This window comes from Mustela nigripes, chromosome 10 (genome assembly GCF_022355385.1).
Source record: "Mustela nigripes isolate SB6536 chromosome 10, MUSNIG.SB6536, whole genome shotgun sequence".
Lineage (NCBI taxonomy): Eukaryota > Metazoa > Chordata > Mammalia > Carnivora > Mustelidae > Mustela > Mustela nigripes.
Window position 1 is genome coordinate 64,890,138 of NC_081566.1, and position 12,949 is coordinate 64,903,086.

Consider the following 12,949-nt stretch of genomic DNA (forward strand, 5'->3'; position numbering starts at 1 on the left):
CCGGGCTGGAGCTGTAACCCGGGCCGGGCTGGAGCTGTAACCCGGGCTGGGCTGGAGCTGTAACCCGGGCTGGGCTGGAGCTGTAACCCTGGCCGGGCTGCGTGCAGACCACAGCGGGGCTCCCGGCGGCGCCTTGGGAACAGAAGGTTCTCAGAAGTGCTCGCCTCCCTTCCTTCCCGTCAGAGGGAGAAAGTCTAAACCTGTTTCTCAAAGTGATGAGAGTAGCTGTGCGAGTGGCGTGTTTACTTCCTGGGTCCCACGGTGTTTCTCAGGGAGGAGGGGGTCAGTGTCCGACTGGGAGGGGTCTTCCTTCTCCCATCTCCCGTAATTCAGCAAAATAAATCAGAATCAGATGTTTTCTGGAGTTGCAGTCAGACGGACTTGGGTTTTTTTACTCTTTTTTAAAACTGGTACATCTGGGTGAACTCAGGCGTGTGTGTCTTGGCATCTGGGCCCGTCTAGTAATGGAAGAGAAACTGTCGGCTTGTCTGGGCCGCCTTCCTTTCTTACATCTGAAGGGCTGGTCGGGAGGAAGGAAGCAAATACGGAGACAGTGTTTGCACTCTGTGGCTTAAAGTCAGGTGAGAGATAATGACGGCCTTTGACGCTGATGATCTGAGGACCAACATTTGGTGACTTGGGGATTAGCAGTTTGGAGGCGACATATTTGAAAGGAAAAGGATCACATAAGGAAGGGAAGACACGGAAAGGAAGTTTGGGGAAAGGCTCTGCCAGAAAAGCTTGGGAGGAGAATAAAGAAAGAGAACCTTAAGTAATGCTGTGGCTTGTGTCTCTCGGCAGGAGGGCGAAGATGAAAGCAGGCTGTAGCCTCGTGGAGAAGCCAGAAGGAGGTGGAGGTGAGCACAAGCCAACCGTCTCTCCTGCTCCTGGATGCCCCTCGGGGCTTCCTTTTCTCCCTGCTCGGGCTCTGTTCACAATGTCTGACCGGGGCTGCACAGCCTCTTGCCTGGGCGGCTGCTGCTAGCCCAGCTCTAGGCTTGTTTCTTAGGATGTGTGGTAACGTGTCTGGCCACCACCTTTGTCCCAAGCCTTAGCGTCTCCTCCCTGTGACAGACATGGTTCCACCCTCAGGGACAAGGGGGTTTCAGCTCTGTTTCCCTAAAACGTTAGTTCGTCTTTCCTGTTTGTTTCTTTTGGAACGTTCCTGCCCTCAGGAAAGTAGGTGTGAGATTTAGTAATGCAGGAGAGGCAAGAGGCTGGCGCACTGGGTGCTGGTGTCCCGCGCTAGCAGAGCGCAGGATCGCCACAGGAAGGGTGACGTCTCCATGCTTTCCTCTCCCCTGTTGTGGTCAGCTGCAGCTGACCGAAGGGGCGTCTGTGGCACATTTACACAACGCTCTAGAGATTCTGAGCATTGGAGTATGAGGTCGGGGATACAGATATGTGTGAACCTAACTCCTGACTCCCCGCACCTTCCCCTTTTCACATTAAAGGGTATCAGTTTCCGGACTGGGCCTACAAGACCGAGTCGTCCCCGGGCTCCCGGCAGATCCAGCTGTGGCACTTCATCCTGGAGCTGCTGCAGAAGGAGGAGTTCCGCCATGTCATCGCCTGGCAGCAGGGAGAGTACGGGGAGTTCGTCATCAAGGACCCCGACGAGGTGGCCCGCCTCTGGGGCCGCAGGAAGTGCAAGCCCCAGATGAACTATGACAAGCTGAGCCGGGCCCTCAGGTGAGGGACGGGATTCCCAGACCGGTGCTGTTAACAGATGGGAGGGAGACTAAGAAGCTGGGTGAATGTTGGATGAAAAGGGTGTCAGGCAGTAAGAGACGCACTATCTCCGTGAATCATGTGTGGCTTTGAAGTGGGAGTCGAGGAGCTGCTGAATCCGAGTGGCACAGGCACCGGAGGAGAAGAGGCATATCTTTGGTTCTCTGTAGGAGGGAATTCCAGCGCGGTTGGCACTGGGTCCTGACAGACAGCCGATTCTGCTCTGCAGTGGGCGAGCGTGTGTGGTGAAACACGGATCGGAGCTCATTTGTAATCCAGAAGATTAGTTGAGGCTTCCCTGTGGGAAGTCTGTTAGAATTTCTCTTCTTTCGGCTCTCCTGGAAGAAACTGGGAAAAGCGAAGCAAGCAGAGCGCACAGGAGAGGGCTCCCTGAACGGTCCTGACCTCGCTGTTCGAGACCCACGTCTGTGAGCTCGGTTGTCCGTCCACAGGTTGCTCTGACATGTCTAAAGATTGGCCACTTGAGCTTCTCTCAGGTTCTTAATTTTGCCCTTGCCAGTTTTTACATTTCATAACCTCTTCGCCCTCGAGGGGCCAGAAGGCCGTGCATAAGCGGTGCTACCGAGGAGATGCCAGGCCAGAGGCTGCAGGGCTGCCCAAGTCCCCTGCCTTTCTTCATTCTTAGTGACTTGAATGTCAGAGCTGGGCAGCTGCTGTGCTGGGGCCTCTCTTGCATCTTTGTGAAAGTGAGGCCGGCCAGGCTGCCTGCTGTCTTCCCCGTCAGGGTGCATGGTTGTCGGACCTGCTGCCACAAAACAGTCATGCGTTTCTTCATTTGCACTTTGTGCTCAGCCTCCAGACTGGCCAGATCAGGTCTCCCAAGAGACTTGTCTGCCCCCACCTGGGCCGGGCAGTGACATACAGGGGAACAGGAAGGAAATGGACTATGGAATTGAAACTGTAGTGTGACAGAGGGAAAAGGTGGTTGGGACTAGGAGAGCTGTTCAGGATCTTTAAGTGAGATTGCCTTTGTAAAGCTCCACCCAGGGACTTAGAGCTTCCTTTGAAAATTGAGTAAGTCTCCCAGCCCCGATCCGAAGGCCGGGCTCTGTGAGAACAATAGTGATGTCTCCGTGTCATGCCTAGAGCGGGAACTGTTGATCAGTGGCTACCTGTGTGTGTCAGAAATTGTCAGAAGATCCAGTGACACCTTTTCCTATTTTTACAGATACTATTACAACAAGAGGATCCTTCATAAAACAAAAGGGAAAAGGTTTACATATAAATTTAACTTCAACAAGCTGGTGATGCCCAACTACCCATTCATCAACATTCGGTCGAGTGGTAAGAAGCAAACTCTTTCCGTTTGATATCCCGAGTTGATAAAAAAGTTTAAAAGCCCACGTCTAAGACCTGGCACGTTAAAGGATTTTTAGAAAGACTGGAGTCGCGTGGATTGGCCCCACGGTCTTCCCCACGGTCTTGCCCTGGTTTCTCTGTTTGTCCTGTGCGGGGAGTGACAGGCTCTGCTGGATCGCAAGAGATTTGTTGTTTATTTAGTTCTCTTTCGAGCATATTATCTGTGTCTCCCAGATACTCTTCCTCTGTTGTCTTTAGGAATTACGTTCCATAGGTTCATGTTTGTCCTTCAGTCTAGAACTCAGAGTGTTAACGCCCTGCCCCGTGGCTCTTTCGTAGACGAGTACCGGTTTCTACAAGCACTTCCGATTTTCTATGAAACTACCAAGCTCTCCCTTATCAAGTGAATATCATCAAAACCACAGCATCCTTAATCACAGAAGGGGAGGTCTGTGTTTGCAGTGAGAAGCAGTGTCTTTGATCTGCACCAGCACCTCAGAGAGTAAGATCTGGGGTTACTTGACCTTCTTTGCTCTCAAGTGCAGCAAGGCTTCCCGTCCGGGCTGCCTGCGCGTAGCTCTCCATCACAGCTCCTCACGGGGCTTCAGGGCAGCCTCTGTCCAGTCTCTCTGTAGGGGCTTGGTTGGTTTCATTTCAGAGTCAAGACCTCTCCCTCCCTAGGAAAGTAGATGGTGTTTAACTAGTTTCTGACCCGTCCGTCTGTACTCCGTGGCCATGTGTGTTAAAGCCAAGAAAGCTGATTGTGCTGCAGTAGTCTGACTTCTCAGAGAAGAGTCGGAAGAAACTTGAAAAATCGGAGCAGGGTGTGGCTGAGACTATACTGCTGAGATCCACTGCAGATAGGTCACTAACTACACACAACAAGTTAGGGCAGTTCGGGCTTGATGCTGCTATCGGTACAGTTCCATCTCCTCTCTCCTGTAGCCACGCCCTCCTGTCCCTGGGGCATGTGTTAAAAAAAAAAAGTGGTATTGGAATGCATCTAATTACAACCTGTTTTCTTTCCTGGTGCCTGAGAAAGAAGTGTTAGGAAATCAGACCTACTGTAGCCAAGGGAATCCGTTCGCTCTGGTTTTCGCTCTTGCCCCCTTCCTGTGTACCTAGAGGAATCTGGACTCTACGTGGATATACCGGCAATTCTGAGATCGTGTTGGTGTTCCATACCATTCACCTCTACTCCCCACCGGAAGGGGCTTCATTGGTTTTGTTATGCCTTTGACCCATTTTTGTCTATTGAAAATCCGGAAGTCCAGCTCTTGGGCAGCCTGGAACAGGGTACACCCATCAGCCCTTGGGAGTAATGTGCCTGTCCAGGGTGAGAAAATCTGGATCCTCACTCTGGGAAGACTCTGGTCTTCTGGCCTAATGGCAATGGCCTACCATAGCCTCATCTCCCTGAAAGCAGTGGGACCAACATTGATCCTTAACAAAGCTTGATTCCTAGTGGAATGAAGTCACAGGGAAGGGAGAGCGTGTGCATCTCGTTTTGGTATGTGCTTGGTTGTTTACATCCTGGGTATAGATAACGCCAAAGAGCAGGAGTCATTAGCTCGTAAAGAAATTTACCCAGAAGGGCCAAATGTTCCGGATTCAACTTTTACGGTGACAGGAAAGATGACGTTTGCTGAGTGTTTGTTTCACGGACGTACTTTTGGTTGGTGTTTTTGTGAGGGACCACCTTTAACTCTCCCGGCCGGCTGTAAAGCGTGTATCTCAATATTCACATTTTACAAATGAGAAGATTATGGAGGACCGCGACGTCCAAGATGGACACGGGCAGGTTTAGCACAGTTACCTGCTGAACGGCTTCTCGGGAAACCATTCCTGAGAGACTGAGCTAGAAATCCAGCTTGTGCTGAACAGTCCTGCGTTCCTCCCCACCCACCCCCCACTAGGACGCCCGTCCTAAAAACAAAAAGAAAAGATTATGGAGGAGGTCTTTCTCTCGAGGAACTTCAGAGTTAGCAGGAGAGATAAGATAGGTGAGGTTGAGCACAGTTGAGAGTAGCCCTGAGGAATGTGGCGAGCTCTCGAGGCAGCTGAGCTGTGTGGACTTCGAGGTCAGAGAGGTCCTGTCTGGGTGGCGCTGGTACCTGCCCAAATGACCCAGAGGTCTGGAGTAAGAAGCAAAGTGAGCGCTCTTCCTCCCTCTCCACATCGACTTCCTCAGCTCTGACAGTACAGGGTAGAATGCCTGATACTCGGATGGTGCGGGGAGTGCTTCTGCATCCAGTACGTCGTCATTACTCCTGAAAGCTATAAAATGCATTATTCTGTACCTTTGAACACTTATTGTCCTTCATAAGAAACTGTGGGAACATCCAGAGGAAACGAGGAAAGTGCTCAGCTGGCGGGGCCGGGCGGGCTCCGGAGCTCTCACCCCGGGCCTCCGTGCCCCCACCCTGCTGGGTCATATTTCTTTCTCTTGGAAAACTTTAAACTCATAGAAAAATGGGGAAAAACAGAACTGTGAACACCCATGTGTCCTCTCTAGATTCACTAATGATTGACACTGTTGCCACATATGTCTTTCCTCTTAACACGTACTTTTTAAGTTATTTTGAGGTTAAGTTATGGACATCGTGACATTTGTCCCCTGTGTACTTCGCGTATCCCCTAGGTACAGAACATTCTCCTGCATGACCCCAGTAACGTTAACATACCTAGGAAATTTAACACGACTCCACGATTCTTGTTTCCTCTATGGTGCATATTCCAACAGTATGTGCTTTTTACAGTTTTTGCTTTTAAAGTGTGATTATTGTGTAATAAAAAATTACTTGTCTTAACAAATACCTGACACACAGTTTGCCGTGTGCCAATACTGTTACCCTTTAAGTTTTCATAACATGAAGATTCGTCCTGCCGCTGTCCCTCTTACAGATAAGGAACGGAGGCACAGAAAGGTAAGTAAGTGTTCCAGCGCCACACAGCAAGGAAATGGTGGAGCCAGGGTCTGAACCTAGGCAAGGGTCTTGTTATTTCCATTTTGCCAAAAGGGGCCAAAAGCCATTTGGTCACGTGCCACGGAACAGAAGGTGCAGGAGCTCGGCCTGCTCCCGTTTCCGGATGTTTCCGCTCGGCCGCTCCCGTTTCCCAGTGGCTCCTTGAAGGTCGTCTGCTTCCAGAGCAGTGTTACTCAGGGCTGTGGACGCAGGAAGCTTGTTTTGTCAAACAAAGCCTTGGACCTGTTGTCTCCGCATACCCCGTGAGACAGTGGGGCGGCTGCACTGGGTCCGAGGTGAGGGTCCCAAGCGCCCCCACCAGCATTGCTCCTTGGTCACACCTTCCCTAAGTTTGTGTGGAACGTGCCGTGTGTTCTCTGCTCTTGCAAATGTACAGTGTGGCTTCCCCTGCGTAAAGAAGGGAGGACCCTCCCGTTTCAAAAGAAACAAAAGTAGATCGTTCGGGGGACAGGCCTTTCGCTCCGCCCTCCCGCCCCCACGCCTTATACTCCTGTAGTCCTTCGGCACACGTGGAAGGTGGTTTTTTGCTTTTCAGTAGATGAGCTCTTGACATACATCCAGACCCAAATGAATCAGACAGTAGCTAGAATTGTAGCTGCTCTAGTGGGCCAGCAGGAGACTCTGGGCCTGGCACCTTCTTGATTCCAGTCACATTACATGCAAGGTCAGGCATCAGCATTTCCCGATTGAAGGATCGGGTCATTGGCTTTAGGGGACAAAGAGCAGTTTCTGTGGAACTTCAGTTTGGGAAGTGCCGCTCCGCGATGTCCATGACAGCCAAACCCAGGGTCCTGGCCGAGGAAGGCCCGTTACTCGGAAACGGAAGGAGGCAGCTGATGGGGGCACTTCCCAGTCACGCCAGGCTTCACGCCCTGTTTTGTTTCTTCTTCTAGGTCACCATACCCCCACTGGGCTTTCCTTACTTTTCCTTCTCCCTTGTCTCTGACCCAGAGTGTAAAAAATCCTTGTGGCATCACTTACCGAAGCCTCCAGTGCCTCCCAGGAACCCGAAGGGTCTCGGAGGCCTCTGGTGGCACACCTTTCTTAGGCCCTGTTCAGAGAAGGACCTTTTGGGGGAGTGGAGAACCTGTGGGCCTCTGAATTTGACGTGTTTAGCCTGGAGTCGGTTTCTGCTTTGAGGCGAGTTTCAGTTTTAGCAGGCCGACCCGGGAGAGGGACTGGGGTTGGGGGGCGGTCCCGTGCTGTCCCCCAGCCTGCTCGGGGCCTGAGCACAGTGCGAGCAGGGTGGGAATGGAGACCGCTGCGTAGACTGCGTTAGAGAGAGACAGATTCAGAGGTCGGGAAATACTTGAATCTCTGTGGTGATTTTATATCAGAAATGGTAAAAAGTCTTCCACGGCCTTTCCTTTCCTAATCTGCTTCCGTTCTAAATCTGGTCTTGCCCGATTCCATCTGTGTGAGGGCTGGTCTTTGGGCTTCTAATGCATCGCCTTCCGCGCATCATTTCCAGTGTTTGTGTTTAGTTTGCTTCTTGCTTGATAGATAAAACCAAAACTATGAAAATAAAAGGAGACTGTTTAGCGAGGTGAGAATTGCCGCAGGGGACCTACACGTAGTACTTCGAGTTGGAGGAGAGAAGGCTCATGTGCCCACCCGTCTGTTCCTTCAGCTGACGTGTACCGAGCCCAAACGAGCCCCAACGAGGTGTTAACCACGAGCTGCTTTACTGCTCGTTGTGAACAGTAGGAGGTCCCCACCTTCATAGAATCGATGTTCGAGTCCCGATGAACAATAAGTGTTTGTCTCAGGCAGTAAAGGGTGAAGACAGAGTCGCAAGGGCTAGGGAGAGGTGGCAGCCGGCTCAAGTAGTGGAAGCTGAGCTGTGCTCCTGGGAAGACGGGGAGCAGAGGGAGTCAGCACAGCTGGAGTGTTGGCTTCCTGTCGGAACAAGGTGGAAACATCTCGGGCTCACGTAGCATGAGTGACCGTGCTGACGATGCATGGCCAGTCCTCTAAAGCGGCCTTTGTCTTCTCCACCATCACAGGTGTGGTTCCCCAGAGTGCGCCACCAGTGCCAACCGCCTCTTCCCGGTTCCATTTCCCACCTCTGGACCCCCATTCTCCACCGAGTGACGTGCAGCCGGGCCGGTTCTCCGCGAGCTCCCTCGCTGCTTCTGGCCAGGAGTCGAGCAATGGCGCAGATAGAAAGGGGGAGCTTCCGGAGCTGGAGGACGGCTCAGCCGCCGACTGGCGCCGGGGCGTGGATCTCCTGTCCTCCCGGAGCTCCATCGCAGGAGGGCTCGGCCATCAGAAACGCAAGCCTGACATCATGCTTCCTCTGTTCAGCAGGCCCGGGGTGTACCCTGACCCGCACAGTCCCTTCGCGGTCTCCCCGCTGCCTGGCCGCGGAGGTGTTCTGAACGTCCCCATCTCGCCGGCTCTCTCCCTGACTCCCACCGTCTTCTCCTACAGCCCGTCGCCAGGCCTCAGCCCCTTCACCGGCAGCAGCTGCTTCTCCTTCAACCCCGAGGAAATGAAACACTACCTTCACTCTCAGGCCTGCTCTGTGTTCAACTACCATCTGAGTCCCCGGACCTTTCCCCGCTACCCAGGACTCATGGTCCCGCCGCTGCAGTGCCAGATGCATCCCGAGGAGTCAGCCCAGTTCTCCATCAAGCTGCAGCCGCCTCCCGCCGGGCGGAAGAACCGGGAGAGGGCGGAGAGTAGTGCGCAGTCTGGCCCGGCCACCGCGCCCGCCGCGGCTCCTGTCCCCCCAAGAATTAAGGTGGAGCCGGCCTCCGACAAGGATCCCGAGAGTCTCCGGCCGTCGGGGCGAGAGGAGGAGCACTCCCGCGAGGAGGGCGCTGCGCCGAGCAGGACCACGGAGGAGGAGAAAGGCACCGTCTTTGCCCGACCGGCCGCGCCGGTCTGGCCGCCCAGCGCCGTGAGCAGCCCGAGTGAAGAAGCCCTAGCGGTGACTGACGACAGCGAGGACAGGCCCGGCAGAGAGCCTGGCGTGCCGGAGAAGAAGGAAGACGCCCTCATGCCCCCCAAGCTCCGGCTGAAGCGGCGCTGGAATGGCGCCCCCGAAGCCCGAGAGCCAAGCAAGAGCAGCAGGGTCCTCTGGAGCGGGCCCGGGCCCCGGGGCCTGGCCACGGCCGCCGCCGACGCCTAGGACTGGAAGCGGCTCGGGAGCGGTGTCTCCCGTCATCAGAGGCATCCTCCGTGTATTTATGTAGCGAGAGGTCAGGGTCGGGGGGAGGGAGGGAGGGACTTAGACTGGTTTGATCCTTCTAGGGGCATAGACTTGTATTTTTATGTCTGGGGGATGGGATGGGTGTCTTCTGTTGTAAATTAGGGGGACATGAACACCTCTTTCCTGGGGAGTAGCACCCAGGAAGGCTGGTGAACTGAAAGGAGGAAGCACCTTTGCTTCCTGGGGAGGAAGCTTCTCACGCTCCGGCAGACTCCCAGGGGGCCGAGGTGCCCTTGGTCCCGCTGCAGTTCAGGTTCCAGACTTTTCTTTTCTATTGTATTTATCTCTGAAAAGCCATTAATGAATTTCTTTTGCTCGGAGAGAGAGGGAGAGGGGAGTATGGCGTGGTGGGGAGGCTGAGCAGCGAGAGACCATTATACCAATGTGTTGCCTGAAGTGTTTCTGTGTAGTTCCTTTGGGGGAGGAGGAAGGGAATCCCAGTCTTGCTGGGACGGGGCATGTTCAGATGTTGCTTTTTTTTTTCTCTCTTCCTTTGTTGTTGTTTGGCTTTTTTTTCCTTTCCTTCTCAAAAAACCAGCTGCAGGAAGCAGGAGCCACGGCGCCAGTCCCGGGGGCCGGGAGGGCCGAGGCGCGGGGCGGCGGCGTGGGGGGCGGGCAGCTGGGCTGTGGGCCCCTCGCACGCGCCCCTCCTTCACCTGCTGAAAGCCATGAGGACTCGTAAGCTCTCGTTCAGGGACGAAAGAAGAGGGCGTGAGGAAGCAACCCGATGCCTTTACAAACAGAACACAAAAATGATCTTCCTTTTTCCTTTTCCATTGTGGGTTCGGGGAGCCAGACCGCAGCGACTGAGTGAGTCCACCGAGCAGCCCGACCCTGGAGATGTCTGCGCTGCGTCTGGGTCTCTGACCGTGTCCTAAGTGAAGCCTTAACAATGAACACACTTTCGTCACGTGCTACGGGTCTGTCAGCATAAACCTGTAAAAGGGACGGACAACTCTTCAGACAACCCAGGGATGTTGCAACATGGTGACATGTGGACTTGGGGTTCGGTGGTCCCTCCTTGACTTCATGGGGCCGGGGAGCAGAACGGCAGGGTGGCGGGAGCTCGGGGCTGATGGAACCCCGTAGCACAGAAGGTCGCTGGGGTGTGAGGGGATGTTTGTCGAGGCTGAAGGCGGAGTGGACAGAGACACGGGAGGTAGCCAGACGCCAGAGCCTGGTGGGAGTGAAGGAGCCGCGTCCGTCTGTCCCGTTGTGGTGGTGCCATCCCTGCAACGCCCACTTGCCTAGATTGTTCTCGTCCTCACGCTACTCGGTGGCGCGGGAGACCGGTGCACAGGCCGGAGCGGTTTCTCCGTGGGAAGGCCCCTCCCGTCAGCACGAAGGACTGGGAGGGTGGCGCTCTTGCATGAAGCAGAAGGGGCAGCCCGGGGGGCAGAGAAGCCACGGCCACTCGCCTGTGCACGCACGTGACCGCGCTGACCGTGCGGGACCCGTCCACACGGGCCGTCACAGGCACGCAGAGGTGGTGCCCAGGCAGCTCGCGCATGCCTGATGTCAAGGAGGCGGGGAGAGAGGGGAGGGCTGTGTGGCCCATGGAGGCTAGAAGCAGGCCCGGGGGCGCCGTCTGGGGACTGGAGAGACCCCGACTCCACCTTAGCCTAAGTGGACTCTCTGTACCCTGAGCAGCGTTCGGGGTTGTCTCTGAGCGGGGTTGGGGATCTTCCTGAAAGGAGCCCACGCGTGCGGGGCGGGAAGCGGTCAGCCGGGGAGGGGGTCGACCGGGGGCTCGGGATGACTCGAGTCCGTCATGCTGTTGTCTGGCAAGCATCGTCCTGTTCAGTTCAGATTCCAAATAGTGACTTGTCTTTCCCTAGGGAAGGGGTTGGGGGCGCGGTCTCTCGCCAGCTCGGGCTTGGTCGGGCTGCAGAGGGCTCCCTGTTCAGGCTCCTTTTGCTTGGTTATGTTTTTGCCCATTTCTCTCTCTGCACCTCTTACCTCGGATCGGAAAGCAAGCCCGGGCGGGTGCGGGACGGCTCTCTGCTTGGCCTCGCCCAGTCTAACCAGGGAGGCTGGCTGGCTCCCCGCTCTGTCCGCGAGAGCAGAGGGCCGGCACGTGTCGGTACGAACTCAGGAATAGAAACTTGAGGCCTTTAAAATAAGAGGGAGAGAAATCCGCAGGCATACCCGGAACCCCCTGGAACCCAAGTGCCGGAACTAACTGCTAGATGCTGCTTCTGTTGGAACAAAAAGTCACTGCTTTTAACTTGAAAAACCACACTCGAAAAATGTTCAACTCCATGAAAAATGTTTTCGGCTTTAAGGAACCGGTTGGTGTCGTACTGTTTCCTTGACTGCCCTTCCGCAGTGTCATTGGTTGATGCGCGCTGCACGCCGGGGCCGGGGCCGGGGGCCTCCCGCAGAGCCAGGCTTGGGCTTGCTCGGGAAGGGGACCGGGGATGGGAAAGTCATCGGCATTTCCTGGGGTAACGGGGTCGGGGGTGCTTTCTCACCCTGCCGGACCCGCTCCTGGCAGCACCTGTCGCCAGTCGGGCACAAAGCCAGGCCTTTTCTCGCGCACTTTTCATCACTGTCTGGCAGCAGAAGGAAAAGGGGGACATAAAACCAGACCGTTTTCTCCCCCGATTGTTTCCAAATTTCGCTGTGCCAAACATGTAAAACTTTGCAGATATAAATCTTGAAATTTCATTAAGAACTTGTTCATGGAAACAGTTTGCTTTTACCGTAGGAGAAAACAGATCTCTTAAGAACAGCCGCTGCTGAGCTCCTTTTTTTTTGTTTAGGGACGGCTGGGGTGTCCCGTAAGCGACTCCCCAGGTCCCTTCAGCCCCGTCTTCAGGCTGCACTGCATTAAGCCGGCTCGCCAGCGTGAGCAGGGACGCTCTGCGCCCCGGTCCTCCGTGAGCCAGGAGGCGTTCGGAAGCATTAAATCACAGTCGGGTACAGCACTTCTCACCAAGCGGGTAGTCAGTTGGCTGTTTGTCCCTCGTTTTTTATTTATTCCGTGATTATGTTTGTACTTTTTGTTTTGTAAAGAGTAATGGAACGTTTTAATTTTGCTTAAACATTTTTTCGATTCAGTCTTTCAAGAACTGTTCTATTTTTCACTTTGGGGGGTGGGGAGAGTTATCAGTTCATTTGTTTTGAATGCCTGGGCGTTGTTTGAGTCATAAAATTGTGAGGCACGGATTTGTGAGTGAGACCTTCGCGCGTGACCGGGACATCGTGAGTCGCCCGTCGCAGCGGAGGGAAGTGTGTATGCGTACGTGGGTGTACGTGACCGACTCCATCGTGCAGTGCCTTTTAGACGTCCTACTTCCTATACAGTCTTCAGATTTTCGCATATATATTCTATATATATATGATGTAATGTTATAGAGATATATGTATAATATACATATTTTTTCCAGGGGTATCTGATAGCTCTGTATTTTGTTATGGAAGTTGAAAGAAAAAAGTATTTTACCTCAGAAATTAAAGTTAAATAAAAAAATACTTTTAAGTAACGTCTGCAGGGCGTTGGTGGTGTTGATGTGCTGCGCCAGGGCCGACCTGGCCGAGAACTTGCCGAGCCTGTGCCCACCCACCCCACCCCACCCCCTTCTTCCCGTCGCGCAGGGAGGAGGCAGGTCCGATGGCTTCGGGGACTGTCTTATCCTGGCATTACCGGCCGCTGCCAGAGAAGGGACAGCTAAAGCCAGGGGCACCGGTG

General features: G+C 54.2%; 1 protein-coding gene across 1 annotated transcript; it reads left to right on the plus strand.

The window, feature by feature from the left end:
- The first annotated feature begins 777 nt into the window (after window positions 1-777).
- ETV3 (ETS variant transcription factor 3) lies at window positions 778-12,747 on the plus strand. The gene is made up of 4 exons (XM_059413597.1): window positions 778-857; window positions 1,455-1,692; window positions 2,921-3,036; window positions 8,045-12,747. The coding sequence occupies exons 1-4, from the start codon at window positions 812-814 to the stop codon at window positions 9,172-9,174; spliced, it is 1,530 nt and encodes a 509-aa protein (XP_059269580.1). The 5' UTR covers window positions 778-811; the 3' UTR covers window positions 9,175-12,747.
- Window positions 12,748-12,949: the final 202 nt, after the last annotated feature.

What these genes read in the sequence shown, in the direction of transcription:
- ETV3 (XM_059413597.1), top strand. Translation starts at nt 812, where the DNA reads ATGAAAGCAGGCTGTAGCCTCGTGGAGAAGCCAGAAGGAGGTGGAG. An exon ending in GAAGCCAGAAGGAGGTGGAG is followed by an intron (nt 858 to 1,454) that starts GTGAGCACAAGC and finishes TTCACATTAAAG; the next exon opens with GGTATCAGTTTCCGGACTGG. An exon ending in AAGCTGAGCCGGGCCCTCAG is followed by an intron (nt 1,693 to 2,920) that starts GTGAGGGACGGG and finishes CTATTTTTACAG; the next exon opens with ATACTATTACAACAAGAGGA.